General features: G+C 37.5%; 5 protein-coding genes and 1 pseudogene across 5 annotated transcripts; 2 read left to right on the top strand and 4 right to left on the bottom strand.

Moving 5' to 3' along the window:
- Nucleotides 1–529: 529 nt before the first annotated feature.
- Nucleotides 530–3,159, bottom strand: LOC137732980 (chitinase-like protein 2). Its single transcript, XM_068472208.2, has 3 exons — nt 2,614–3,159; nt 1,764–1,923; nt 530–1,219 (listed from the first exon to the last, which is right to left on the bottom strand). The coding sequence occupies exons 1-3, from the start codon at nt 3,002–3,004 to the stop codon at nt 790–792; spliced, it is 981 nt and encodes a 326-aa protein (XP_068328309.2). The 5' UTR covers nt 3,005–3,159; the 3' UTR covers nt 530–789.
- Nucleotides 3,160–6,637: 3,478 nt separating this feature from the next.
- On the top strand, nt 6,638–13,256 carry LOC137730599 (calmodulin-binding transcription activator 5). The gene is made up of 14 exons (XM_068469586.2): nt 6,638–6,819; nt 6,907–7,022; nt 7,891–8,016; nt 8,529–8,644; nt 8,728–8,816; nt 8,926–8,971; nt 9,264–9,399; nt 9,645–9,746; nt 9,859–9,923; nt 10,105–10,509; nt 10,584–11,278; nt 11,682–12,228; nt 12,550–12,858; nt 12,946–13,256. Exons 2-14 carry the CDS (start codon nt 6,968–6,970, stop codon nt 12,991–12,993), a joined length of 2,739 nt encoding a protein of 912 aa, XP_068325687.1. The 5' UTR covers nt 6,638–6,819; nt 6,907–6,967; the 3' UTR covers nt 12,994–13,256.
- A 399-nt stretch (nt 13,257–13,655) lies between these two features.
- On the bottom strand, nt 13,656–15,373 carry LOC137730600 (small COPII coat GTPase SAR1A). The gene is made up of 3 exons (XM_068469587.2): nt 15,032–15,373; nt 14,804–14,935; nt 13,656–14,241 (listed from the first exon to the last, which is right to left on the bottom strand). The coding sequence occupies exons 1-3, from the start codon at nt 15,158–15,160 to the stop codon at nt 13,921–13,923; spliced, it is 582 nt and encodes a 193-aa protein (XP_068325688.1). The 5' UTR covers nt 15,161–15,373; the 3' UTR covers nt 13,656–13,920.
- Nucleotides 15,374–16,208: 835 nt separating this feature from the next.
- LOC137732092 (small COPII coat GTPase SAR1A) lies at nt 16,209–17,968 on the bottom strand. The gene is made up of 3 exons (XM_068471386.2): nt 17,664–17,968; nt 17,418–17,549; nt 16,209–16,762 (listed from the first exon to the last, which is right to left on the bottom strand). The coding sequence occupies exons 1-3, from the start codon at nt 17,790–17,792 to the stop codon at nt 16,442–16,444; spliced, it is 582 nt and encodes a 193-aa protein (XP_068327487.2). The 5' UTR covers nt 17,793–17,968; the 3' UTR covers nt 16,209–16,441.
- Nucleotides 17,969–20,384: 2,416 nt separating this feature from the next.
- On the top strand, nt 20,385–21,114 carry LOC137732012 (large ribosomal subunit protein eL29z). The gene is made up of 3 exons (XM_068471293.2): nt 20,385–20,515; nt 20,603–20,706; nt 20,834–21,114. The coding sequence occupies exons 2-3, from the start codon at nt 20,605–20,607 to the stop codon at nt 20,915–20,917; spliced, it is 186 nt and encodes a 61-aa protein (XP_068327394.1). The 5' UTR covers nt 20,385–20,515; nt 20,603–20,604; the 3' UTR covers nt 20,918–21,114.
- A 4,529-nt stretch (nt 21,115–25,643) lies between these two features.
- Nucleotides 25,644–27,285, bottom strand: LOC137732651 (uncharacterized; annotated as a pseudogene).
- Between the last annotated feature and the right edge of the window lie 475 nt (nt 27,286–27,760).

Genomic DNA, 27,760 nt, shown 5'->3' with positions numbered 1-27,760 from the left:
AAGATGGGGCTATCCACGTACTTCACGTACGTTTTTTAGTTTTTAGTTATTGAATTTGTTGAATTGAAGATGATCAAAAACTGAAATTAACAAAAAGTGTGTGGATCGAAGATAAAAAGTGGTGCCTAAAATAATACAAGTTTCGTTTTTAATCTAATAAGATCACATAAGCTGAACGAGGACAAGTAGAAAGCGCCACCAATCTACGCTCTACACTCTACAGCCACCGATTTGGAGCCCATTATATGCCATTAGCCACCCTGTAGGGATTTAAATACGTTTGGGTAAAATTAAGGCCAACATTACTTAAGCATGGAATTGAAGATCGATTGCTCACATATGAGAATTGAATTTAAGATCTCTACCTTTTAAATACGTTTGGGTAAAATTAACAACGCACCAAAATCTAAATGCCTATTTTGATCATTTGTGTCTGTAAAAAAAACGCCAGGCTGCATACCAATCTTATACAATAGCAATTAGCAAAAACAAATTTGTTTGATGAGAACTATTAAGTGTTAATAAGATATATCAACAAGGTTCTAGCCAAAAATGGGATTGAAGAGTTTTGAGTATATACATTATACAACTAAAACATGGTTTCACGTAGAATTAAAATCGCATAGTTGCAGATAATAATATTTAGGTAAACCACAAATAACAAAATTTACACAAAATAATAACAATGCATGCTTACTGCACCTTCACACAAAGATAAAGTTGAAATATATTGTCTTCATTTTTCTTCCTCTTCAATCCATAAGTCTCGAAACAAGTCGAACAAAAACCTCAAGAAGACAAAGACGAAGACGAAGACGAAGAAGATGATGAAGGTTGAAAAGCCTTCTGCTCAGCGCAGCTGAGCACGTCATGAGGACCAGCCTCTTCGCGGCCAACCCCGATTTTGTCAAGGTAATACAGGTAATGGGAGACGATGTTGTTCATGGAGTCAACGTCACCTTGGCCACAGACTTGGTCTCCATAGAGCACATTGATGGTGGTGCCAAAGCCAGGAACTCTTTTGGATAAAGTGTCGTTCTTGGTTGGCTTCCATTTGCCGACAAAGACATCGTGGGCTGAAGGGATGTTCTTCTTCACTGGCGTCATCCACCTCCAGATTGCAGCCTGGAAGGCTAGGGTTGCATTTTGTTCTATGTATTCTGGATGGTTTAATAAGTCCACCTTTAGGGCTTGACCTGTTTCTCCGTAGTTGTAGTTCCTAAGATAAAAAACGCCCAAAAGTAAATGAAAACTAAAACGAAATCACAAAGTAGAAAGTTATGCCGGAACTGTTGTTAACACTCTACAATAGTCATTTGGATATTTTTAATTCCTTTTTTTTTTTTTTTTTTTTTGTAGTAAAGTTTGCATGCGTTCTATTTGGAAGTGCCAATAACAGTTCTAAATTTTGAAATTAGGAATTGTTATTAACAAATATACTTGGATCACTTCCTCTAGAAGTAGCATTCCAAATCACTTGTCAATCAAGTTTCACAATTACATGTATATAAAATTATGTTTTTGTGTTTTTGACAAGTAATTTATGTATGTGTCAAACTGTGATTTGCAAGAACGAGGAATGACTGATATTATGGAAGAAGCCATCCAATATGTTTGTTATAAACACTCCATAATAGTTGTCATACATTCTTCGATCCCTTGTGTCTTTTCATTAGGAAAGAATGTTTGATGACTATTTTCGAGTGCTCACAGCTCAAAATTTTGAATATGACAAATCTGGGAATTAGGTGGATTGTTTATACCAATAGAGTGGCAAGGCACCACGGCCATGGTATGAAGCACCAGGAGAGCAGGGGTAAGTGTATTTGTAGTAGTCATCACAGTATAACTGACTAGGGCTCATTTCCTTGTTGTAGCATAGACCCCAAGCCAATGGTCCTCCCGTGGCAACCCCATAGCCACCTGAAATTCAAACAAATTATTAACACTTCATCATTGTTTCTTTATATGTAAGACTGCCAAAAATCATTTTAAATCCAAACTTCAAAAGCAATTATACCCAAAAGCACTCCAAGGGAAAGCATTTTGGAGTAATAATTTCAATCAATAGCACTCAACATTCCTAGAATTTGTATATTCTTTTTTCCTGGGTTCTAAGAAGCTATTTAGGATCAAATTAAGGTGTCAATTCGCTGTAAATGACACCAAAATCCCAATGATTCAACTCTCCCTCATTTGCAATTTGAGGCTTTTTAACAAAAATAATCTTAATAACCCTAATTAAATCCATTTCAAAGCAAGTACTAGTTGAATACTTGAATGATGAGAAAAGATTGTTTGGCACTGCACACCAATCTACAATACCTGAGATTGTTGATATTTGGTCAATATATTAACGATATCATCATATATCGACAATGTACAAAATACTGGTTAGTATTCAGTACCAAATACGGTAGATTGTTGATATTCGATAGCATACTGTAAATAAGTACTCAATCCACATATAGTATATTGGAATTTGGTACAACATCATGAAGATTGGTACCTGATACGCTCCTTCTGTGGTATAGAGAAAAATAGATCCTAAAGAAAGTCCAACCAAATTAATCAACCCAAAAACACCCTAGAAAGAAAAGTTTTACAACTTACACGTAGTTTTGCTGCCAACATGCCCAAGAAAAGCTGCAACTTCCTTCATCCCCTGGAGCTTGCCACCTGTGGTACCAAATCCATGAGGCTGGTAATCGGCAGCAGCGGTGATGAAAGAGTGGTAGTCCCAGAATCCCACGGCGTGCGCCACCGGCGAGTTACGCTTGGAGAAAAGGTCCTCAAAGTGGTAAGCTTGGAAGTAGTCAGAAATGGTCTGGTTACAACAATAAACAGACCATCCTTTACACTCCCACCCTTTGTCACACACCTTCTTGCCCTTCACTATCTTCACCAACGGCTTCACCGCTGAATCCTCTTGACCGTTCACAATGTCGATCGCTAGCAGCATTGCAGCTGCCATTGAGAAAAGCAGAAGCCATTTTTTCTCCATATGTTTTCCTTTGATTATTTTTGTGTTGTGGGATGGTGAAGGTGGAAATGGAATGAAATGAAATATATGGAATTTAGAATATTAATGGTTTTGGGGAGTGAAAAGGAAAGAAAAAGAAAGTGTAACAAATAGAGTTAGGAGGACACTGTCGATATGTAACGCTCACCCACCACCTTCTGGTTTTGCTTCAAATCTATTTCTCCCTTTGAGTGCAAGGGAAGCAAAAAGTAGCAGAGAATTTGATCGTCTTTTGCTTTCCAATTAAGAATCTAAGAAGGGGTGGTGATTCACTTGCTTCGGATCCAGATGGGCTTTAGCTTTTCAGGGTACGTAAAGGTTTGGAGCTTAGTAGGCTTTTATTTGGTTGGATAATTTCTTGGCCTGGTCCAGTTTGGACCTTAAAATTGGAATATGCTGGGTGGATCTCTGTGGCCCAAAATCTGATCAAGTGGCGTATTTATTGGGTTTGCATGCATATTAATTGAGTCGACACTCGACAGCAACGCCCGGACACGCAGTGTCTCAGATCTTAGCTCCATGATCTTCCCCTTCGTCTGCCTTTCACGTTCGGAGTTTTAACTTATACCACTCTCTCTCTCTCTCTCTCTCTCGTTTCCTGTTCCTTCTCTGTTTGGCTGACGAGAAAATGCGGGAAAGATAAAGGAAAAAACAGTCATCGGAACTACAACTGCACTAACAATGCTTGCAATTTTCGTTTCGAGTGTGCAATCTCCTCTCATTTTCCGAGCGTGCAATCTCCTCTCATTTTCCGAGCAGCCAAATGGGGAATATTTCATTTGCAGCATTGTGATTTACGTGATTGATATAGTGTCTGTTTGGTTACAAAGGCTCAATATTTTTGCTTTTTTTTTTTTTTTTTCCTTTCAACTGTTACTATGTTGGTCCAGTTCCGAACCGTGAAATGCTCTACATGTAGGAAGTTCTTGTTCTCTCTCTAGTTTTGTTATCTGCTAGACAGGTTGACCTCAATTGTTTGGAGGGTTTGCGTTGCTGATGTATTGAAAAGGAAATAATCTAGTAGAAGAGGTTTTCTTATTTTGTTAAATTAAAGTCAGTTAATCCTTCAATCACTCAACTAATTTTGTCTAATCAACGAGGACTGTAAATAGAATTTCAAGTCCTGCTCTTGCAAATGACAACTTTAATACTTTAATACGGTTATCTATCATGAGACTAAGCTCAAATGCTCTTTCAAAATATTATTGTATAAAAAAACCGAGGAGGTGCGATTTGTGTAACGATGTCTTTTAGCACTTGAAAGAAAAATGCTACTTGTGTTTTTAAAATCAATAAGAATAGGATAAGGTAGGGTAAGATTTGTAAAGAACTTGTTGCTAAAGTGCTTTAGAGCGTCCATTTTTACACCCACGTACGTCTACGCTCAAATCACCTCTCTCCCCAATTTCACTTCTAGATGAGATTTGAGTTGCAAGATAAACACTGAGAATATTTTGGTGATCACTCTTAATATTAATTAATAGGATTTTTGCACGTGATTTGATAGGTCCGTTGTATGGAATCGAAAGTCTTAAAATATGTTTTATGATGCTATTGGTTAGTATTTGTCCATATATGTCAAATGATTCCATCTTTTTTTGGGTGTTTTTGAAAATACACAAATAAAACGACAGCCACTAACTACATCTAATCACTATAAGAGTTGTTGATTATTTTTTTAATGATTTTGTTTTAACGACCAGGAAAAACGATCCTACTGGTTGGAATTTGGATTCTCTTTGAATCCTCTTTGTGAAGATTCTGAAGATCTGTGAATCGTGTCTGTTCATCGTATATTGTGCGGTCAAAAATTATTTTAAATTGAACACAAATAGTACCTGACAAAAACTCACCTCACGATATACTATAAGCGGATACAATTTACGAATTATCGGGATCATCACAAAGAGAATCCGAATAAAATCATGGTGGTCCAATAAGCTTTCTTCATTTGCAGCCATTATTCTCAAAGTAGAATGCATGTTTCTCACCACCTTTATTAGATTAATTTAAAATTTAAAATTTGAATAATTAATAGATAAAATCAAAAACTTGTTTTACGACAAAAGGGTGGTGAGTAAAATATTTTTAAGATTGTGAAAGTTCTAGCACTAACAAAAATTTAATGAGTTTAGTACGCGTGTCAACCATAAATAGAATGAAAATAACTAGCTTACAATGTGTGCTACTTGAGATATTTTGATCTGTTTGGTAAGGTACCGTTTGGTACGTGGGACGGGACGGAACAGAGTGGGACAAGGCGTTCCGTCTCACGTTTGGTGCGCCTAAAACGGGTGGAACGAGTTGTTCCACGGGACGAGTTTTGGGTGAATTTTCGTTCCACCTCACCCCCCTGGAACGACTCGTTCCACATCAGTAGAACACAAAACTATAACCTTTCCGTCTCCTTCTTCTTCCTCCTTGTTCCCATCCGAGGGCATCTTTGCTCCCGCTCCGTTCCGTTCCGTCCTGTCCCGTCCCGTTCCGTTCCGTTCCGTCTCGTCTGCATACCAAACGATACCTTAAGAGTCTTGTAAAATTCCACGAAACTTGCAAAACACGGTGTATCATAAGGATTGTGGATTTTCATCCAGTCTCCCACGTTATGATGCCCCTTTTTTTTTTTTTTACTTGTAATAAAAAAAGTAGAATATTGATTAATGCATATGTATTTGAGCCATTTGAATTGTGGCACACATTTGACCACGACTGCACGAGGGCTTAAGCTGCCTGGTACGAACCATGCAGATACTGAAACGTCGATAGGAGAGTGGGGACTATGAAAATTACATCACTCGAATTTCTAATGTGGGAGTCGGGATTCAGTCAAAAGTACTGCACAGCGGCACTATTTGAAATTTAGCATAACTTCCTGGACGGTGCAATCCGGCAGCAAAATCGCCAAATTAGATTGCATCTATATAAAGAAAAAAGTTCAGCGTTGATCCCGCGCATGATGTTTTTTGAGCCGTTGATATGCAAAACTCAACATGCAAAGAGATTCTCTTGTGTCGTCGTTTCATTAAAAGTTCGTCGTTCATAAGACGGTTAATGCATTCTTTTAACAAGTGGTAAATGCTCATTGGACAGAAATACTATTGAAACCAAATATCAAGTGTTAATATGTAAACTTTACATGATAGTTAGTACTACGGTCTAGTTGTATTCTTTTTCACTTTTAAGTGAAATGTCTTAAGTTTAATTATCGCTAAAGAAGAATTTTAATCACTTTATTACTAGCTTATTGTATTACTAAACCCACCGATTCTCGTTAAATTATTACATCGAGGGTCAGAAACTTACGCATGAGCGACTTAACTCATGAGTTATGACATTGTTCAAACGCGTATAACTAACAATAGAAAGAAGTGCAAAAAAAGAGGAAAAGAAAAAGGAAAAGGAAAAGGTCTTCACCAACCAGCAGCCCACGCGTGGAAATAACAAGTGTCTTTTAACACTGACGCAACAATATCGAACGGCCAATGTCCGTCTCCGCAGAATCGTTATCCGGCATTGAATTGAACAGCAGCTCACTTGACCTGTCTTGTACAATTATGTATGCATTATTTACCACTTTTAATTTTTATTTATTTATTTTTAGCCCAAAAAGTTCTCTTTTTTTTGTTTTGTCACGTTAGTCCAAAAGTCTTTAAGTCCCTACTTTTTAGAAATTGTTTATTAGTCAGCCCCTTTCATTTGCTGCCTTTTCATTTCTTACGGAAAAACTGACAATCATAGAGAGAGAGGCTCAGTGCTGGAAGCTCTCTGAATTTTCCTTTCGCTTGGATTTTAATTGGGTAATTTTGGGTTGATTTTGTTTTGCTTTTGATCGTTTTCTGTTAATTTTGTGAAATTATTGATTAATTTTTTGTATTGGGTTTTAGGTTTTGATGGGTTTAAGGTTTTGAGTGAGGGAAATTTTGGGATTACTTGGAGGGTTTATTGATGATGGAGAATCAGCTCGTGGGCTCAGAGATACATGGATTCCATACAATGCAAGGTACGGACTGTGCTGTTTTTTATTTATGATCTAAGTCAAAAACTTGTAATTTTGCTCTGTTTGTATGTGTGTGTGTGTGTAATTTGGTGTATAATGGAAAGTGATTGGTTTTGATTATTGATGAAAGTGAAATTGTCATTGGATTATCGCTTTTCCAAAGTAATTTACATGTTCTGCGAAAGCAAGAGCTTGGAGCTTGGAATTCCACACAGAAAGTGTTATCTAGTGAATCCAGAAGCGAATTTTGCACGAATAAAAGCTATAAAGATAGTATTTTTATGTGCTAATTGGGAGAGAGAGAGAGAGAGAGAGAGAGAGAGAGAGAGAGAGAAATGCATAGGAAGTGTTGGAAAAAAAAAGGCCTTCTTTCTCGTTTTTATTGTGGGGGATCAATGAAACAAAAGCTATAGAAAGGCTTCACCTTTATGGTTTGTACTTTGTAAATCATGTTTGGGAGCAATCAAGTTGCTGGATGAGCTTTTACAATGAAAGCTCAGGATGATTAGTGCCGAAGTCGCCAGCGTAGAAATGCCCAAGAACCATGTCAAACTAGATTTTACATTTGCAATTTGCAAAGTTGCGATAGTTTTATATACGCAAGATTTATGGTTCATTGGGAACTAGGAAAAGACAAGAATAGATAAAATGACATAGAGTAGATATCCGGTTGATACTGTTCAGATGGTTGGATCAGACTTTGTTTCCCTATGTTGAATTCTTTTTGTAACTACGTGCGTCTGTTGGTTCATAAGGCAGTTCTGATTATGACCGTGAACTCTTGATCAGATTCCTTAATTTCACATGTTACTACCAGGATGTAAGTTCCCTTGCTTATTTTTCTTGTTGTGGGTTCTTGTTTCATGCACAGATTTGGATGTTCCGACTATTATGGAAGAAGCCAAATCAAGATGGCTCCGCCCAAATGAAATTCATGCAATACTTTACAATTACAAGTATTTCACCATCCACGTGAAGCCAGTGAACTTGCCCAAAAGTAAGCATCTTTTACAGTTTATAGTGAGGTGATTATGTTGTGTTGTATAACTATTGTCCCTCCCCATTCTTAATTCATCCTCTTCTGATTTCAGCAAACTTTTCCTTATATTGTTTACTCATGATGAAAATGCAACTTTGGTAGCAGTAACTTTTCCATATTCTCTTGAAAAGTACGTCTACAGAATATTTATGTTTTAGTTTCCTTACAAGAGTAATGCTCTCCTCGTGAGTTTTGATGAATTAATACACCATTTAAGTATATATGATGAGATGAAATACATTTGCAAGTGCAAGGGATTTGCATATGAGGTTATGCATAGGTAATACTGTACGCAATCAGTATCATAAATTAATAACTCCTATAGTTGCAGTTCTATCAATGATAACAGAGAAGCATGTTTCCCTTCTAGTTTTGATAAATTTTGCGCACACAAAATGACTTTGACATGAGGTATCTAGATACTGAAATTGCTATGTTCCCTATCTTGGTAATTTTTGTAAATGTTACAGGTGGCACCATTGTACTGTTTGATCGGAAGATGCTTAGAAACTTCAGGAAAGATGGCCATAACTGGAAGAAGAAAAAGGATGGGAAGACAGTTAAAGAAGCTCATGAACATTTGAAAGTGAGTGTTGTATTTGCCTTTTTCAACTGCACACAATCTCATTAATCAAATTTCCAAAATTTTCATTTGTTTTATTGGTTCAGGTTGGCAATGAAGAAAGAGTTCATGTATACTATGCACACGGTGAAGATAGCCCAACCTTTGTCCGGAGGTGTTATTGGCTACTTGATAAGTACGTAATTATTACAGTTTACATGGATCCATTAGTGAATTCTATTCTTAGTACCAGTATCTCATATAGAGTAGTCTTACCAATGGTACTGTTTTTTTTCTTGTTGCAGGAGTCTAGAACATATAGTACTTGTTCATTACCGTGAAACACAAGAGGTGGTTTTTTTGTGCCTTTTTTTTTTCAAGTTGAATATGAAGCGCCTTCAAAATTTATGTTCATTTTCAAGGCATGAATAGTCTGTTATTGCAGTATTAGAATATCTAAGTGCACACTATTTTCTTAGTTTTCAACAATTTTCCGTTTAGGGGTTTACGGTTAAGCATAGTGAGAACTTGGTAATAGCTTCGTGAATAAGAGGGAGAACTTGCCCGTCTTTGGAACCAATTCTTTTTAGAAACCAACTAGAGCTTCTGACCTTATATGGGCTTGCTGTTTCTTACCATACAGGTTCAGGGTTCTCCAGTCACACCTGTGAATTCAAACTCTAGTTCTGTCTCTGACCCATCTGCTCCATGGTTTTTATCAGAAGAACTTGATTCTGGGGCTAACAATGCATATTGTGCTGGTGAAAATGAGCTTCCAGGTGATGATGACTTATGTCATTCATTTTTTGTTTTGGAATAGGCTTCCATTTCGGGAAACCATAACAGAATTTGGAGTGTGATGTTAGAAGAAATAAATTACTTTCACGATCACATTCGTTTTTCCATTATTACTTGATATTTTAATGATTCTTTTCTTTATTTAGTGAAGGTTTGCTACTTTATTTCTATTTTTCTTGAAAACGGATATACAATGTGCTTACTCTTGGGTTTTGATGATCTACAGAGCTTGGTGACAGGTTCACTGTTAATAATCATGAACAGAGGCTCCATGATATTAATACACTTGAATGGGAGGAACTTCTGGTTACAAATGATTCTAAAGAAAGTAAGTGATCAGATAACAGTTATTGCAATAGCGGAATTCAGAATGATGAAAATACTAACCATTATTCTCTCTCTCTGTCAATTGTTTGTGGTGGGGGATTTTGTGGTGCCAGAGCCAGACAACGTTTCAGGCTATGACCAGCAGAATCAAGTCGTGGGAAATGGCTCCAATAGTGGCGTAAGTAGATTTACTCATTATTCTTACTTTTTTACAGACCACTTAGTCTAGTTCTTCCATATTGACAATTTATTGTTTCGTACACATTGGCATTTTATTATTCTTTATATCCTTGATCTGTAGTATGTGGTCGCATATTGTTTTGTTCCAGCTCATTTGGATAAATGGTTCGTCTTTGCAGGAAGCCAGCAGTTTATCAGCTGAAATTTCGTCTATTGGTAATTTAACAAATCCAACCGCAGGGAGTGAAAACATTCAGTTCAATCTTCCAGGCAGTCATGTTGAGACTGTGGGGGGTGAAGTGAAATCAAATGCCCAGAGAAGGGATTCTATTGCCAAGGAAGACAAGACAGTTTTGGATACTAATGGATTATATAGTCAAGACAGTTTTGGAAGGTGGATAAATGAGATCATGACAGACTCTCAACCTTCAGTGGAAGACCCAGTACTTGATTCCTCACTTTCAGCTGCGCAAAATTCATTTGCTTCTCCCACTATGGATCATCTTCAATCTTCTGTTCCTCAGCAAATATTTAACATAACTGATATTTCACCAACGTGGGCTTTTTCAAATGAAAAAACAAAGGTATCCTCTTTGCTTGAAACCCCATACTGTACTGCTTAGCATAAATTTCAGCCTCTAATTAAGTCCTTTTGCAGATTCTAATCACTGGCTTCTTACATAAAGAGTTTTTTCATCTTGCAAAGTCAGATCTACTTTGTGTTTGTGGTGATGTATGTCTTCGTGCGGAAATTATTCAGACTGGGGTGTATCGCTGTTTTGTACCTCCACATTTGCCCAGAGTCGTAAACCTTTTTATGAGTATTGATGGCCATAAACCCATCAGCCAAGTACTAAACTTCGAATATCGTGCTCCTGTTTTGAGTGATACAGTAGTTTCTTCAGAAGATAACAAATGGGAAGAATTCCAAGTACAGATGCGGCTTGCTTATTTGCTTTTCTCCTCATCTAAGAGCCTTAACATTATATCTAGTAAAGTGCCCCCGAATGCCCTGCAAGAAGCCAAGAAGTTTTCCCACAGAACCTCTCACATATCTAATAGCTGGCCATATTTGATGAAGGCATTTGAAGAGAACAAAACTCCCTTACCGCTGGCAAAGGATAGTCTGTTTGAACTAATTTTGAGGAACAGGCTAAAGGATTGGCTGTTGGAGAAAGTTGTTGAGGTCTCTAAAACCAAAGAATATGATGCTCATGGTCAAGGAGTAATCCATTTATGTGCTATTCTAGAATATACATGGGCTGTTCGCTTGTTTTCATGGTCTGGCTTGTCATTAGACTTTCGTGATAGACGTGGATGGACGGCCCTTCATTGGGCGGCATATTGTGGAAGGTATGCCATTGTTCTTTTCAATATATATATATATATATATATATATATATATTTTTTTTTTTTTTTTTTTTTTTTTTTTAATTTATAACCATTTGATAAATTATTGTGGAAGGGGTATGGTTTTATAAATTCAGTTATTTGTTTTAAATTGTATTAGTCTGAAACATATCTTGTACATCATTCACTGGTTAGATTTCTGTGTCCCTTTGGTACTTGTATAGTAGAACTTTTCCAACTCTATCCTCTGCTCACGATAGCTTGAGCTTTATGTAGTAATTTTTATCTTCTTGATTTTGGGCGTATTTGTTTTACTTGCATCTGAAATTGTTACATGCATTCTGTGATAAGATTGGAAGCATATCTTCTGAGAGATTTTCTTAATGCTAAAACACTCGATGTGTAGGGAGAAAATGGTTGCAGTACTTTTATCTGCCGGGGCAAAGCCAAACTTGGTCACAGACCCCACGAAAGATAACCCTGGCGGATCCACTGCTGCTGATCTTGCATTCATGAAGGGCCATGATGGCTTAGCAGCTTATCTTTCAGAGAAGGCTTTGGTAGAACAATTCAAGGATATGCGCATGGCTGGAAATGCTAGTGGCTCTATTGACATTCGCTCAAACTATGCAGCAAACTCTGAGAACCTCAGTGAGGAAGAGCTATATCTGAAGGATACTTTGGCAGCTTATCGGACAGCTGCTGATGCAGCAGCACGAATACAGGCTGCCTTCAGGGAGAACTCACTTAAACAAAAGACTAAAGCGATTCAGTATTCCATTCCAGAGGCTGAAGCACATGGTATTATTGCAGCACTGAAAATTCAACATGCCTTTAGAAACTATGAGGCAAAAAAGAAGATCAAAGCTGCTGCTCACATTCAATATAGGTTTCGTACTTGGAAGATGCGTCAAGAATTTCTTAGTTTGCGTCGTCAAGCTATCAAAATTCAAGTAAATCCTCTTCCCTTCTCTTCTTTCTGGTATGTTTGAAAAGTCAATATAGCTGGTATGAACCACACAGGGACATAGACCAAATCCTTTTGGAAGATCAAATTTAAATAGGAAAGATTTAGTCAATCTACTGTCAGTCAGTCACTACTAAAACATCTATGATTGGTCAAACTGCAACCTTGTTAGGTTTTTGGTAACTTTAACTTGGGTTGTTAGACATGACTAGGGCATGGAAATTGCAACTGGATTTTCGTAACCATTGTATTATTAACTCTTAAGAGTACCGGAAAAACCGGTTAATTGAACTGGCATTGTATGCAGGCTGCTTTTCGGGGCTTCCAAGTGCGGAGGCAGTACCGTAAAGTTCTCTGGTCAGTTGGAGTGCTTGAGAAAGCTGTTTTGAGATGGCGCTTCAAAAGAAGAGGGCTTCGTGGGCTTAAGGTGGCCCCAGCTGAAGTCAGTGCAGATCAGAATCAGGAAAGTGATACAGAAGAAGACTTCTACAGGGCCAGCCGGAAACAAGCTGAAGAGCGTATTGAAAGATCTGTTGTACGTGTTCAGGCCATGTTCCGCTCAAAGAAAGCACAACAAGAATATAGTAGGATGAAGATGGCCCACGATGAAGCAACGGTGAGTGATCTGGTTTGGACTTTCTTTCAGTGTTACATTACAATTCTGCAGATACATAAACCAATCAATTCTTTTTATCGTCCGCAGCTGGAATTTGATGATTTTCTTGATCCTGATGCAATCATGGATAATTGAAGAAACTTAGGAGGTCCGGACGGGCAATTGATAACATTTGAGGGGTTGTGCTCTCTGCTTGTGTAGCCTGTACATATTGTAAATGCCTAGAACAATTAGTTCTGTGCTTTAGACCCTTTCAGACCGTTTTTAGGATTGTTGGGAAGGTCTTTCAGTGTTGTATGATCAGGAGCCGGTCCTAATACGTTGCTGCTCAGGTTTTAACGTCATTGTGAACGTTATGAGCACCGGATCTTCCTTATAAATTCAGTGTTTTTAATCTTCTTCCGGGCACAACATTTTGACATGGTTCCCGATGTCCTAGTATCCGAAAGATAGTTTTCTTCGTTTGCTTGTTTAGTTCTTTTTATATAAGTGATACTAGTTCTTTAAGATCTCGGTTGATAGGAATAAATGCACTTAACCACTTTAGCTATAAGCCGCAAACCATATGCATCCGTTATAACCCGTCAACGACCATGAGGCAGAGTAGACAATTAATCTAGCTAGTGGTTTGATGCACAATTGACCTTCGCAGGTACGGGCCCGGTGCAACTTGGGGAGACAATACTTACTGAATGGTTGGTTGTGAGACGTGGTCACAATTACTAGGAGTTGCCTAACTAAATGGCAGTACCAGCAAGATTCAATTGCAGTCGAAAAAGGAAAGCATAGAGGCAGAGTAGACAATCTGTAAATATTTATTACTTCTGCAATCTAGTTACCAATACAGAGTAAGGAAACTAACACATCTATCCAGAACACAAAATAGTAATTGAAACGAGGGCACGCTGGGTTCCGAAGCAAAAACTTGCTATCTAAGATAACATATCCACTTTACACGAGCACCGATGCATAAATAGCCAACGTCAATTCAACCGGAGAGCATCAGTGGCAGGGAAGCCACTGTGTCGATCACTTGTGGCATAGTTGCTTGCCCATTCATCCCTATTTTATGTATTGAGAAAGCCACTTGAAGCCTTCACCGTACCCCATCTTGCGGACAATGCTGCACATGAACACCTCGAGCGGGCGGACATTGGAATCGGTCAGATTGACCTTCCCCTTGCCTGTGGTGAAGTTAGTCAGGCCCAAATGGTAACGTAGCTCATCCTCTGATGCAGCATATGGTATGTCGATCTTGTTTCCCAAAATAAGAAACGGGACAGTTGCCAGTGACTCGTCAGAGAGTAGAGCATCAAGCTCCTTCTTTGACTCTGCAAATCTCTCCTTGTCGTAAGCATCAACCAGGTAGACCACAGCATCCACCTAAACAATCAAACGATCGTAAAACATCTATGAATATATGCCCATCACATAAAGCAAAATCTTGATCTAATCCCCGATGTGAAATTATTGTCCTAGGTTCGACACTCACAAGTCACCCTTTACACCGAAAATCAATCGTATAATAAATAAACAATCAATTGGCATTATATTAAGCAGAAGAACCAAACTCTTGACTGCAACCCTGCACCTACAACTACAATTTCAAGCGACTAGGAATAAAATCACACGGAATCCACTGAATTTCACACCCATGGATGCGACAACAAAACCGCGGCGTTGCTTAAATATTCATACAGTCACTAGCAAGGTTAAAAACCATCATTCAAAACTCCAATGGGGCTTCAACCCATTGCATATAAGCACACACAAATACCATAACACCCGCACGTATATGCATTTTTCATATTTTTTTTGGGTTTAGGATCGAACATCTACAACATGCAACCACGATTTCGAAAAATAAATCAGATCAGACACTAAATTAGCATACCAAAAGTGAAGGAAGTGAAATTTGAACAAATAATTGAAGTAAAATTTCAACCTTGGCGTAATAGTCCTTCCAAACTCTGCGAGCGACCTGATGCCCTCCCAAATCAAAGGCCTTGAACTTAATCTTCCCAATACTCAGCTCCTCCGACGTCGGATGCTGCGTCGGTTGGTGCTGAACTAATCTCTGCAACCACCAAATCAAAAACCCTAATTTCTTCAATCCAAAATTCAACAACAATAATTTGAAATTAGCAATAAAAGAATTCAAATAAATCAAAACCTCGTCTTTGAGCATGTGAAGCAAGGTGGTCTTTCCGGCATTATCGAGCCCTAAGAACAAGATCTTGGCCTCCTTCTGCCATAGCCCAAGCGACGCAAGAACTCCATAGAACCAATCCACCAGAAACATAATTTCTTCTCTCCTCTTTTAATCGGAGCAGAAATTCAAATCACCGAGATTTTCAATTTACGAGTGATACAAAAATTTAATCGAGATTTTCCCAAAAAAAAGTGACGGAAAATCCTAATTTTCTGTTTTGGTTGGCATTTTCAAAGACTTTCCGGGAAAAATATGTATTTATGTGGGACTGTCAGGGTGCGTAAGCTGTACTGGGGTGTGACTGCTTTGGTAGGTAAGCGGAAGGGGTTTGGTGACGGACGGTGGTGACGTGGAGCCGGTGGATAGGAAGGGTGACTGAGAAATGCCGGTATAGGGAGTGCGGATCCTACGTGGAAAGTTGTTATTGGATGGTGCGCGTCATTAGGTTGTGTCCTCGTGTGCCACCATCGATTTGGAAATTGGTGGACAGGTAGAGCGGTAAAGTAATTATCCACTATAACGGAAATCACCAAATCATCACTTTTTATGTCTTTATTCAAATTTTTCAAAGGAACCTATCTTTTCCAAGGGATTTCGGAAATTCCATGATCGTGATCGTTCATCGTATATCGTACGATGAGTTTTCGTTAATTATTATTTATATTTAATTTAAATTTTAAAATTTAAAATGATTTCTGACTACACGATATACGATGAACGGTTACGATCACGGAATACCTAGAATTCCCAAAAAAGAATCTGACGACGATCATTTTCCATTTTTAAATAACGAGTTTCACATCAATTTATTTATTCACCAATAGTTTAATATAACATATAACCTACTAGATATATTTGGTTGATAACAATGGCACTTGGAAGTGAACTCGAACTCGAATGTTCTCAATTGAGATACAAAGCCCGTTGAATGGTTTTGTAAGATACAATTTCAAATTTCACGTCAAACGGTAAATAGAGTGATTTTGGTTATCCGAAACCGCTCTTAGCCATTCCAAAAGCAAATCTCCAACAAGAAGAATCCATGCTCATGGAAATGACAATTGAATCAATCACCAGATGGGAAATGTGGATTAAAAAACAAAGAATTCCAAAAGTAAATGAATATGAAACTGCTGAGAACCAAAAACATTGTGTAATAGTTCATCAGAAAAAAATCACAATCTTGTTCAGGAAGCACAGATTTAAATCGAACGTTGCGACAAATGATATACTGAGCTGTTAATCCTTCAATCTGATCAAACTCAGATAAGAAATTCCTCTTCGAATATAATTGTGGTCAGAAACTACAAATTTGCAGGAAAAATTACCACACGAATATTGAGCCGAAATGTTCCTCCTACACACTACTCTCTATTTGATATATTGGGAGACCCACTTGAAGCCATCCCCGTACCCCATCTTGCGCACAATACTGCACATGAAAACCTCGAGAGGGCGAACAGTGGAGTCTGTAACATTCAACTTCCCCTTGCCAGTTGTGAAATTGGTCAGTCCTAGATGATATCGCAGTTCATCTTCTGAAGCAGCATAAGGGATGTCGATCTTGTTGCCCAACACAAGAAATGGAACAGTTGCGAGGCTCTCATCTGAAAGGAGAGCATCCAGCTCCTTCTTTGATTCTGCAAAACGATCCTTGTCGTATGCATCAACCAGGTACACAACTGCATCCACCTGTTCACAGCACAGAAAAATAAGAAGTTGAATTGGAAAGCTCGCAGCATTTAGAATGCAAATCAGCAATCCGAACGAAATTACAATATAACTTAAATCCATTAACAAGAATCAAGGCCAAGAGTATGGACCATAGACGCCATAGGACAAAATAGAAACTGGAGCAAATGAGCAGGAACTCAGAATTTTATATGAAATCATGAAAACGGCGAGACATGGTGTATCAGAGGGAATCAAAATGAATGCAAGAAGGCAGCTACTACGCTTTTACTTTGATAAACAAGTCTCAAGTCTGAACCAAAATAAAATCACAACAGATTTGTTCACTTGCAAAGAGAAGCAACCACGCCTAAATCTTTTCTGGAATACCAATGACTTCTCCATTAGGAAGCATGGAGATCTCATAAACAACCTGTCCCAAGTTGAAATTGATCGAAATCTCATAAACAACAGCATTGTATGACATTTTCGTATTGAAAAACATAACCTCCACTCATCAGAACAAAACAAGAGATCGCGATTCGGATATAAGTAGTGGCCGGAGTTAAAGTGAAAGCATGAAGTTCATACACCAAAGCAATTGGCAGATCAAAATTTCAGCTGAAAATTACTATCCAATAAAATTCCAACAGTACCAATTCAACAAATCTAATACCTTAGCATAGTAATCTTTCCAGACTCTGCGAGCGATCTGGTGTCCGCCCAAATCGAAGGCCTTGAACTTAATCTTCCCAATGCTGAGCTCCTCGGACGTGGGATGCTGGGTCGGCTGGTGCTGCACCAATCTCTGCAACAAACCCACCACCGCATTCACACACATTATTCAAACACAACAAAAAGCCCCACCCAAAATCAAACCTCGAAAACCCGAAAACGAGGAGGGAGAGAAAGAGAGTCAAACCTCGTCCTTCAGCATGTGGAGGAGGGTCGTCTTGCCGGCATTGTCGAGGCCCAGAAACAGAATCTTGGCCTCCTTCTGCCACAACCCGAGGGAGGCGAGGACGCCGTAGAACCAGTCGAACAGAAACATGGCGGCGGCGGCTGATGCTTCTCCGGGAGCAGATCGTTCGGCGGTGTTGCAAGGGAAGTAGGAAAAACCCCACAAGGAATCGGAGGATGAGGGATCGAATCGGAGCGGGGTTTAATAAATGGGTTTGTGGTGGTTTGTCGTTTCGGTGGAGACAAGCGAATCCAGTTGGGCGGTACAACTGGAGGAGCCTGGACTCCTACAATATATACTATGTAATTTTGGTTGGCTTTTGATTTGTTGTCTTCCTCTTCCTCTTCCTCTTCCTCTTCCTATCTGTCGTTTTGACTTTTGACCATCAACAGCAATCATGTATGGGAAAGATTAAATAAGATGAAATGCACCCAATGGGATCCTCTCCCGATTCGTTGGTGAGGATACCAAAATCTATAAATCGTGTTCGTTCATCGTATATTAATTTTTGTTAGGTATATTTTGTATTTAATTTTAAATAAATATACTCAAAATAATTTTTAACCATACGATATACGATGAATAGATATTATTAACAGATTATCGAGATCCTAAGAGGATCCGGTTTGTGACACCTCCCCTTTTCACAATGTAATTGGACCTCCGCCTTCCAAAATTGACTCAAATTCGAATATGTTCGATGATTTGACTAATAATATGATTATCTAAAATTTTAAAATAAAAAAAAAAAGTTCAACCACGAATTACTAGAATGTATGAAAAACTTGTATTGAATCACGTCATTATTTGACAATCCAAATTTTATCAAATTTGTTTTTTAACAATTCTCCCATTCTTTCACTTTTATTCATAAATTTCCTATTTTTCATTTTAATATGTTGTTGTTTCTCGCTAACTTTGTGGGAGGTGTATTCAATTGGGAATTTGAGAGATTTTAATGGATTTATAAATTTATGGATTTTTACGGAGTTTAACTGATTTGTAGAGATTCTATGTAAAATTTTGATTCAATTCCCTTGAAATCTCATGGGAAGATGTGAGATTTGTGGATGCTTAAAATACATTACAAAATCTCTCCAATTCCCTCTAATTCCTCAACTTTTGCAAATTCTCTAAATTCTAATTCTAATTGAATACACCTAGAATATTATAAACTTCTTTAAAATTCTAATTGAATATACCTGGATTTTTAAGGATTTTAATAAACTATCTTAAAATCTTAATTGAATACACATTGAATTTCAGATAATCACTTAAAATCCTGATTGAATACCCCAAATTCATTAAAAGAATTAAAATCCCTCAAAATCTCAATTGAATGCACCTGTATTTTTAAAGATTTTAATAAACTATCTTAAAATCTTAATTGAATACACATTGAATTTCAGAGAATCACTTAAAATCCTAATTGAATACCCCAAATTCATTAAAAGAATTAAAATCCCTCAAAATCTCAATTGAATACACTCCCTAAATGTATTGTCCACGTTGCTTTTTTCACAAAATACTATTGTAATATCATAAATTTTATATTTATTATATTTTCATATCACATTTCATCTTATTTATAATATAGACGAAACTCATATGTGTAATGAGTCATATTTCTATTAGAGAGATATACAAATACAACATGAAAATTGTGGAAGTGTATGAAGACGAATCCTGGCCAGCATGAAAATTGTAGAGATATACAAATACAACATGAGTCCTATTTCTATTAGAGAGATATACAAATACACCCAACAGTATCATCTCCCGATTCATTGGTGAGGATATGAGAATTTATAAATCATGTTCGTTCATCGTACATTAATTTTTGTTAGGTACTTTTTGTATTTAATTTTAAATAAAATATTTAAAATAATTTCTAACCGCACGATATACAATAAACGGATATAATTCACAGATTCTCAAAATCATCACAGATAGGACCCGGTTTGCGATACCTCCCCTTTTCACAATGTAATTGGACCTCCGCCTTCCAAATTTGACTCAAATTCGAATATCTTCGATGATTTGACTAATAATATGATTATCCAAATTTGAAAAAAAAAGAAAAGAAAAGGTCCAACCACGAATTACTAGAATGTATGAAAAACTTGTATTGAATGACGTCATTATTTGACAATCCAAATTTTATCAATTTTTTTTTTTAATAATTCTCTCACTCTTTCATTTTTATTCATAAATTATACTATTTTTCATTTTAATATGTTGTTTCTCGCTAACTTTAAATGTATTGTCCGTGTTGTTTTTTTGACAAAATAGTATTGTTATATCATAAATTTTATATTTATTATATTTTTCATACCACATTTGCATCTTATTGATAATATAGACGAAACTCATATGTGCGGTAAGTCCTACTTCTATCAGAGAGCTATACAAATACAGCATGAAAATTGTGGAAGTGTATGAAGACGAATCCTGGCCAACATTTGTTTATCAAGTGTGTTCTTTTTATATTTTTCCAAATGTTGTAATCTTATTCCAACAACAAAACAAAAAAAGTGTTGTAGTTTCAAAAAAGGAAACTAAGCCCAAATTATGTGACAAGATAACAATAAAGCCCAATAGTTCTAAGACCGGGCCCTGAATCTCCAGCCCAACCGAAGCCCAAGCTTTGAATTTGGTACTGAAAGAGTACTTTCGTCATGGCGAAACACAATACCCGGCAGCTAGGGTTTTGGAAGTGCTCACATATAAATCCTTACTTGTCACTTTACAGCGGCTAAGAGAACCCTAAACCACCCAAGCGTCGACGCGCTAGATCCATCGTTCTCTTTCCGGTTCGTCTCTTTCTCTCTCTAACTCGATCGTCGTCTCCATTTTTGCTTCTAATCACTTATTTTGAATTGGGGTTTTTGGATTTGCAGAGATGGCCAAGTCGAAGAATCACACCGCCCACAACCAGTCCCGAAAGGCCCACAGGAACGGCATCAAGAAGCCTAAGAGGCACCGCCACACTTCCACCAAAGGGGTAACCATTTTACCTCTCTCTCTCTCTCATCAATTTTTGCATTATTTAAGCTTTTTAGTTAAGTACTTGTTTGTGGGTTTTGTCATTTTGGATTCTGGGTTAAATTCTTGGGGTTTTTGGGTTTCAGATGGACCCCAAGTTTCTGAGGAACCAGAGGTACGCCAGGAAGCACAACAACACCAAGAACGAATCCGCCTCTGATGAAGAGTAGAGTGAGGCCTTCCAATCATGGCTCTGATTGGGTTTTTCTCGATTAGGGTATTTTGATTTCGATGCCGTTTTATGCTTACTTTGTCGTTAGTAACATAGTAGTTTGATGTTACTCAAGTGGGATTTATTTCAATTTCATGTACGAGCAGTACTCCTAATTTATTACTTCTGTTAAAGAGATTACGAGGTTTTGAGATACTTTCTGTGGTTCTTCATTCATTTTATCGATTGAAATCGACGAATGCTTAATCTTAATCTTATCACAGTGGTATGGAATTTCAATTTCTTTAGTTTAGATTACTTGTATGGATTGTGGTTGATAATGGTATTTGGGTTCTGCATTCATAGGAGCTAGTTTCTGAAGGATTTTAGGCTTTTAGCATCGCATCTCTGTATTTGTTAAGATTTTTGTTTTTTGGGTTTAATGGTTTAATTCATTTCCTGGGATACTCAAGTATTGCCAGAATCGACGCCCTTGCCGCCGGGCTTTCTGCAGATTAAAATTTGGGTTCACAACTGTAGTTAGTATTTGAGTACATCTAGGGTTTTGTTGACATTTTTCCGATTAGGGTTTTTGGATTTCGATTGGGTGAGAAGAGCAGAGTGAGACCTTCAATTCATGGTTTTTCCGGGTAGGGTGTTTTGATTTTGATGTCGTTTTATGCTTCACTGTGTTGTTGGTTGAGTTCTTATCAATGGATTGATATTATGATTTTGGGGTCACCTTTTAACTATGAGATTGTAAAGTTAAAACCTAATTAAATCTGAACTCTCCGAATCTGGGGCAATTATTGAGTTTCTTCAAGAAGGGAGTTGATGTTCATATTTTTTTAGCCTTTCACCCTCTTTGCTTTTTATCATGGAATTGAATAAATAAAATTAAAATATTTAACCTAATTAAATATTTATTTGTAAGAGGAGAAAAAAAGGGTCATTTTCTATATTCGGCAACCTACTTAGTACTATGGTTTAGTAGTATTTCTTCACTTATAAGTGAGAGGTCTTAAGTTCGGTTCTAGCAATCACATTTTTATGGCTGGTCTATTGTGAGGTTTAGTTCACTTGACACTTTCTTAGGCTTAGTGAAGATAACATTGTTTTTTCTAAAAAAAAAATTTGGATATACCGTATTTTTGCCATTTTAATTTTAATTTTTTTTAGTATTTTTCATATTTTATACTTATTTATATAATTTTAACTATATTTTTGCTGTTGTATGCAGTGTTTAAATACTCACAAATTTGTTGATATTTATGTTGAAATTTCCGATAAAACAATGGTTGACATGGAGAGGGGTGAAATGGAAACTTCATCTCATATCAACGAGATAAAGAAAATCAATGAAAATTGATGATATTTATCAATTTACTACAAGAAGTTTGATGGAACTCATTGCTTTCAAACCCCTCAATGTTTTACATAAATTTTTCTTTAATTTTGAGTAAATCTGAATGAGTTGATATATCAACTCTATTACAAATTCATGTTACTCAATACTTCCCTACATTTACATACTGTTATTTTCATATAGATTGATATTGTAAACACTTGTTGTAGAGGATGTCGTTGTTCACAAATAAAATGGACCAATGTTTTGCTGCTGCTGAAAGGTAGAGTTGTGCATCATCCGAAGAAGGGGAGTATGATTCTTTCCCCTCCTAATTGTTCTCTTCCTTCTTCTCTTATTTCAATGGTTACAATTAACATACGTCAACATCTTGTTATGAATTTTTATATAGAGAAAAAGACAAAGGAGAGTGTGAGAGGACGGGAGAAAATGAAATGGTAATAGGAAGGAAGAGAATCCTAAGAAGAAGGGCTGACATTTTATGTTTTTCGGTTAGTGTCTTGTGTGTCTGGTTTTCTTCGTGAAGGTTTTTTTTTTGGTAGATTACACAGAACTACCTCAACTATTGGGTCATTAACAGTTTCATACATTGTCTTTAAAAAGTTTAAATGTCATACCTTATGTACGAATTTGTTGCAATGTTCTACCTTCGTTACGTTATCTGTCAATTCCTCCGTTTTATGCTAATGTGGCTTATGCTGGGTCCCATCCTCTCCACATATGAACTTCCACGTGGTATGACACGTAGATTTCCCCCCAAAATTAATTTCCACGTCATTTTTTTCAACATAATTTTTTCCAACCAAAAGTAGTCAACGTCAACAAAAAAAAAAAAAAAAATCAATGTATTTTTTTTTAAAGGGTCCATTGTCACATCCCGGCTCGGGCCCCCACCACATCCCAGGCTCGACTCTACCGTAGCACGATATTGTCCACTTTGGACCCCTACCACACCGTCACGGTTTTTGTTTCTGGGAACTCACATGAGAACTTCCCAGTGGGTCACTCATCATGGAATTACTCTCGCGCGTTACTTAGGGCTGGCCTTGAGATTTCAGGGCCCTGTGCAAAAGTGAATTGGAGGTCCTAAAAAGCACTAAGATTTTTATTTTTTATTTTTTTTTGTTCAAGAAAATAATTTTAGTTTTCAATTGAACTTCTATAAATTCTAATAGCACAAACAAATTTAACAAATCAACATGGGAAAATGTGGCGTATTGTTTTTTCTTAACTATTTAGAGGGTCAGGATTTGAATTTTCATGTTATTGTGTGGAATTTTTATATTATTTTGTGGAAGCTTATGCATTTAATAAAAATAAACTGAAAAGATGATGGAGACGAGTTTCAAACCCATTTCCTAGGCTGTTGTAAAGAAGCAATAATACCACTTGCGCTAAGATTCAAGTTTGTAATATTCTATACATACTACCATATATACGTAAATGCATGCAAATTTGAAAAATCGGGGGCCCTGTGCGGTGGCACCTATTGCACCCCATCAGGGCCGGCACTGGCGCTACTTGCTTAACTTTGGAGTTCCTACAGAACCCGAAGCCAGTGAGCTCCCAAAAATCCTCGTGCTAAGTAAAGATGAGAATATATATATATATATATATATAAAGCTTACACGATCCACTCCCCTAGACGATGTGGGATGTTACAATCCACCCCCCTTAGGGGCCCGACGTCATCGTCGGCACATCACGGCTAGGGTTAGGCTCTGATACCAAATTGTCACATCCCAGCCTGGGTCCCCACCACATCCCGGGTTCGACTCTACTGTAGCACGATATTGTCCGCTTTAGGCCCCTACCACACTCTTACGATTTTTGTTTCTGGGAACTCACACGAGAGCTTCCCAGTGGGTCACCCATCATAGGATTGCTCTCGCGCGCTACTCGCTTAACTTTGGAGTTCCTACGGAACCCGAAGCCAGTGAGCTCCCAAAAGGCCTCGTGCTAGGTAGAAATGAGAATATACATATAAAGCTTACATGATCCACTCCCCTGGATGATGTGGGATGTTACAATCCACCCCTCTTAGGGGCCTGACGTCCTCATCGGCACATCACGGCCAAGGTTAGGCTCTGATACCAAATTGTCACATCCCAGCCCAGACCCCCACCACATCCCGGGCTCGACTCCACCGTAGCACGATATTGTCCTTTTTGGGCCCCTACCACACCCTCACAGTTTTTGTTTTTGGGAATTCACACGATAACTTCCCAGAGAGTCACCCATCAGGGGATTGCTCTCGCGCGCTACTACTTTAACTTTGGAGTTCCTATGGAATTCAAAGCCAGTGAGCTCTCAAAAGGCCTCGTGCTAGGTAGAGATGAAAATATACATATAAGGCTTATAGGATCCACTCCCCTGGACGATGTGAGATGTTACATCCATTTTGGAAGATAATACAACCTAAAAAACCAAATGGAAATTCTACATAAACACATGATCCCACATCAACACATGATGTAAGCTAGAGATAAACACAAATCTTACATAAACACATGATATAACCAAAATATGAACACAAAGTCCACTTGAAACAAAACATTTGCAAAGACCAAAAGATGAACTGTAATTCATATGACATCGTTAATCCATCCAACATTTACAAAGATATCCATTAGATATCTTTAAATATCCCAACATGCACAATGCACTAATTCAAAAAACCTACTGAAATTCATCTAGCAAAACAGTGCATTTTCAGGGTTCTAAATCAGTTCAAAAAACCAAAAGAAATTCAATGTTTGTGATGTCTAATTCCATAACCCATGTACCATAATTTCGGTTCCTATTGCACATAAAACATGAACTAAAAAACAGTAATTTGTTACAATTTCTGGCATCTTTATGTGTTGGTTTGCCTTGTCTTTCTCTGCATGGTGGGTCTCGGTGAATGAGCTTTAGGATTTGCAAATGAACCATCCCCTGTTTGTGATGCCTAATTTTAATGCTCATTACAAAATGTCAAATGCGAAGTAAGGTTCTAAACTAAACTTGTTGTTGTAAACTATAAAGGAGAGGATTGGGTTTTTACCTTAGATTTCCTTGTCCTCTTTCTAGGTGCAGCTTTGGCTGATGATGATGCTCTCCCTTATGTTGATGTGGATGCCTATAACAACGTATCAACTTATTCGAGCACATGGATTAAAGGATTAAAGGATTAAGGATTAAAGGATTAAATGATGAAAGGATTAAAGAAAGTACAAAATGTTACATGTTTGTCCCTTGGAGGAAGATGTCGATGATGGGTCCTTAAATTATGTCCTTCTTGCTTGCATATAGTACACTTCAAAGCACCTTGCCTTTTCCTTCCTAGCTTAAGTGGCTAAGGAGGACCTTCAAGATTATTAGGTGGGTTGGTGGGAGTTTATTCAACATCTTTCTCCAATTCAGCAACTTTTTTGTTTCTTTTCTTCCTTGGTTTTCTAAGATGCCTTGTATATAATGGAGGCAAGATTGGTGGGTTTTCAGTATCCTCCCACAATGATATATCATTCATTGGCATTATTAAGTGAGAATAAACTTCCAAATACCGTGCCTTTGAATAGTAAGCATTCACATAATCCTCAGGTTTTTTTCTCTTGAAATGGATGGCAGATATTGCATGGTTGCAAGGTATTCCTATCAAGTCATACTTCTTACAAAAGCATGTTTTGTCAACCAAGTCCACCACATATTGTTCCCCATCTCTAGCATCCACTTGAAATTTAGTCATTACTGACCATTGTGCAATGCACCTACCACTTAAGAATTTAACTTCCTCCAACTTCTTCTTAATCTTAAGGCATAGATCTCCTACTTGCTTCATCATTATACCTCGCCTCATTTGAATTATCTTCATCAACATAGTGTGAATCATTTGCAACATGGTTATAATAGACTTTTGCCTTGGCACTAGTATGACTGCATTGAATGATTCACACAAATTATTCAGTAACATGTCACACTTTGGGTAGGTATCAAAGTGGGACTTGCTCCATTGAGCTACGGGCTTCTTCACTAGCCATTTGTAGGTCTTCTCATCTAGCTTTTAAACCTCATCCATTGCCTTTTTGAAATGTGGAACCGTTGTTCTTTTGGTAATTTCCCCATAAAGCATCCTTCAAAGTCTTCCCCTTGAACAAATTCATATACTTTGTGTACAAATGCCTCACACAGAATCTATGGTGGCATCTGGGGAGAACCTTTTGAAATGCTAGAATTAGCCCATTTTGTTTGTCACTAATAAATGTCCACCCATTTTGGTTTTCTATACCCACATCATCAGCTAACAGCTGTAAAAACCAAATCCAAGTTGCCTTATTTTCCATTTCCACCACTGCATAAGCAATAACCCATGTCTCATCTTTTGGATCAATGCCAACAACACATAACAACTGCCCTCCATGTAAAACCTTTAAGTGGCACCTATCTAAACCTATCAAAGATCTACATCTTGCCTTAAAGTCTTCTTTGCATGCCCCCAAGCAAACATATATCATGTGAAACCTTCCCTCATCCAACTTCAACTTCACAGTGCTTCCAAGGTTAGTTCTTCTTACTTCCTCAACAAAATCCCATAGTTTTGTATATTGCTCTGCATGTTTCCCTTCAATAATCTTGAAATCTTTATTCAATGCCCTATAAGCATTCATCTTTGTACATCCATGATTGCACTCGGATTCCACAGTGGATAAAAAGGATTCGACAGGCCACGTGGGATTAAGCTTTATCTGATTCAAATACAAATCTGTGAGTAAAGAAGCAATCATGTTCTTATTTGCCCAAGTTCTCCCACATGTGTGGTCATCAATGACTATCTTGATTTGGATGTTGTTTGATCCATACATCTTGCCAGCAACACACATCCAAAGGCAGTCTTTTGCACACTTAACAGTAATCTTCAACTTCTCATTCCTATGAAAATGAATTTCCCCATATCCATTCACTAAGGAATACATCATGATGACTCTCTTGAATTGCACATTGTCTCTAAAAATAATCCCCAGAGTAAATTTTAGATTCTTCATGTCCGTTTTCTCATTAAACTCTGGATAATGCTATTTTTTTTGCCTTTTTCCTCATCTTCAGAATGTACACTTTCCAGATCATCAGAATTATAATATGGATCATGAACCAGATTCACCTCCCTATCTCCAGCTTCTTCAACCTCTTGTTGTCCTTCCTCTTTTTGTCTCTCGCATTCTCCTTCATTGACTTGCTTTTATTCTCCTTCATTACTCCTCAGTTTGCCTTTTTTTTTTCCTTTTCTGAGATTGCCTTTGTGTTCTTTGCTCATATTGCACCTCATGTGCTTCCTAAATCACATCATACTTAGCAAAATTTAGGTTATCTTCATCACTCCCTACAAAGTTGTTGTCTTCTTCAGGATCTTCTTCATTACTTCCTTTTTGGTCTCCTTCAAAATTGACAGGTACATCAAAAAAGGTATCACTGTGTTCCCTTTCACCTTGTTCATCAACTTGTACATCTTTAACCTCAACT

Source organism: Pyrus communis, chromosome 16 (assembly GCF_041283825.1).
Source record: "Pyrus communis isolate YQ-2024b chromosome 16, ASM4128382v1, whole genome shotgun sequence".
Classification (NCBI taxonomy): Eukaryota; Viridiplantae; Streptophyta; class Magnoliopsida; order Rosales; family Rosaceae; genus Pyrus; species Pyrus communis.
Note: the sequence above shows the minus strand (reverse complement) of the source record. Positions and strands in the feature narration are given on the sequence as shown.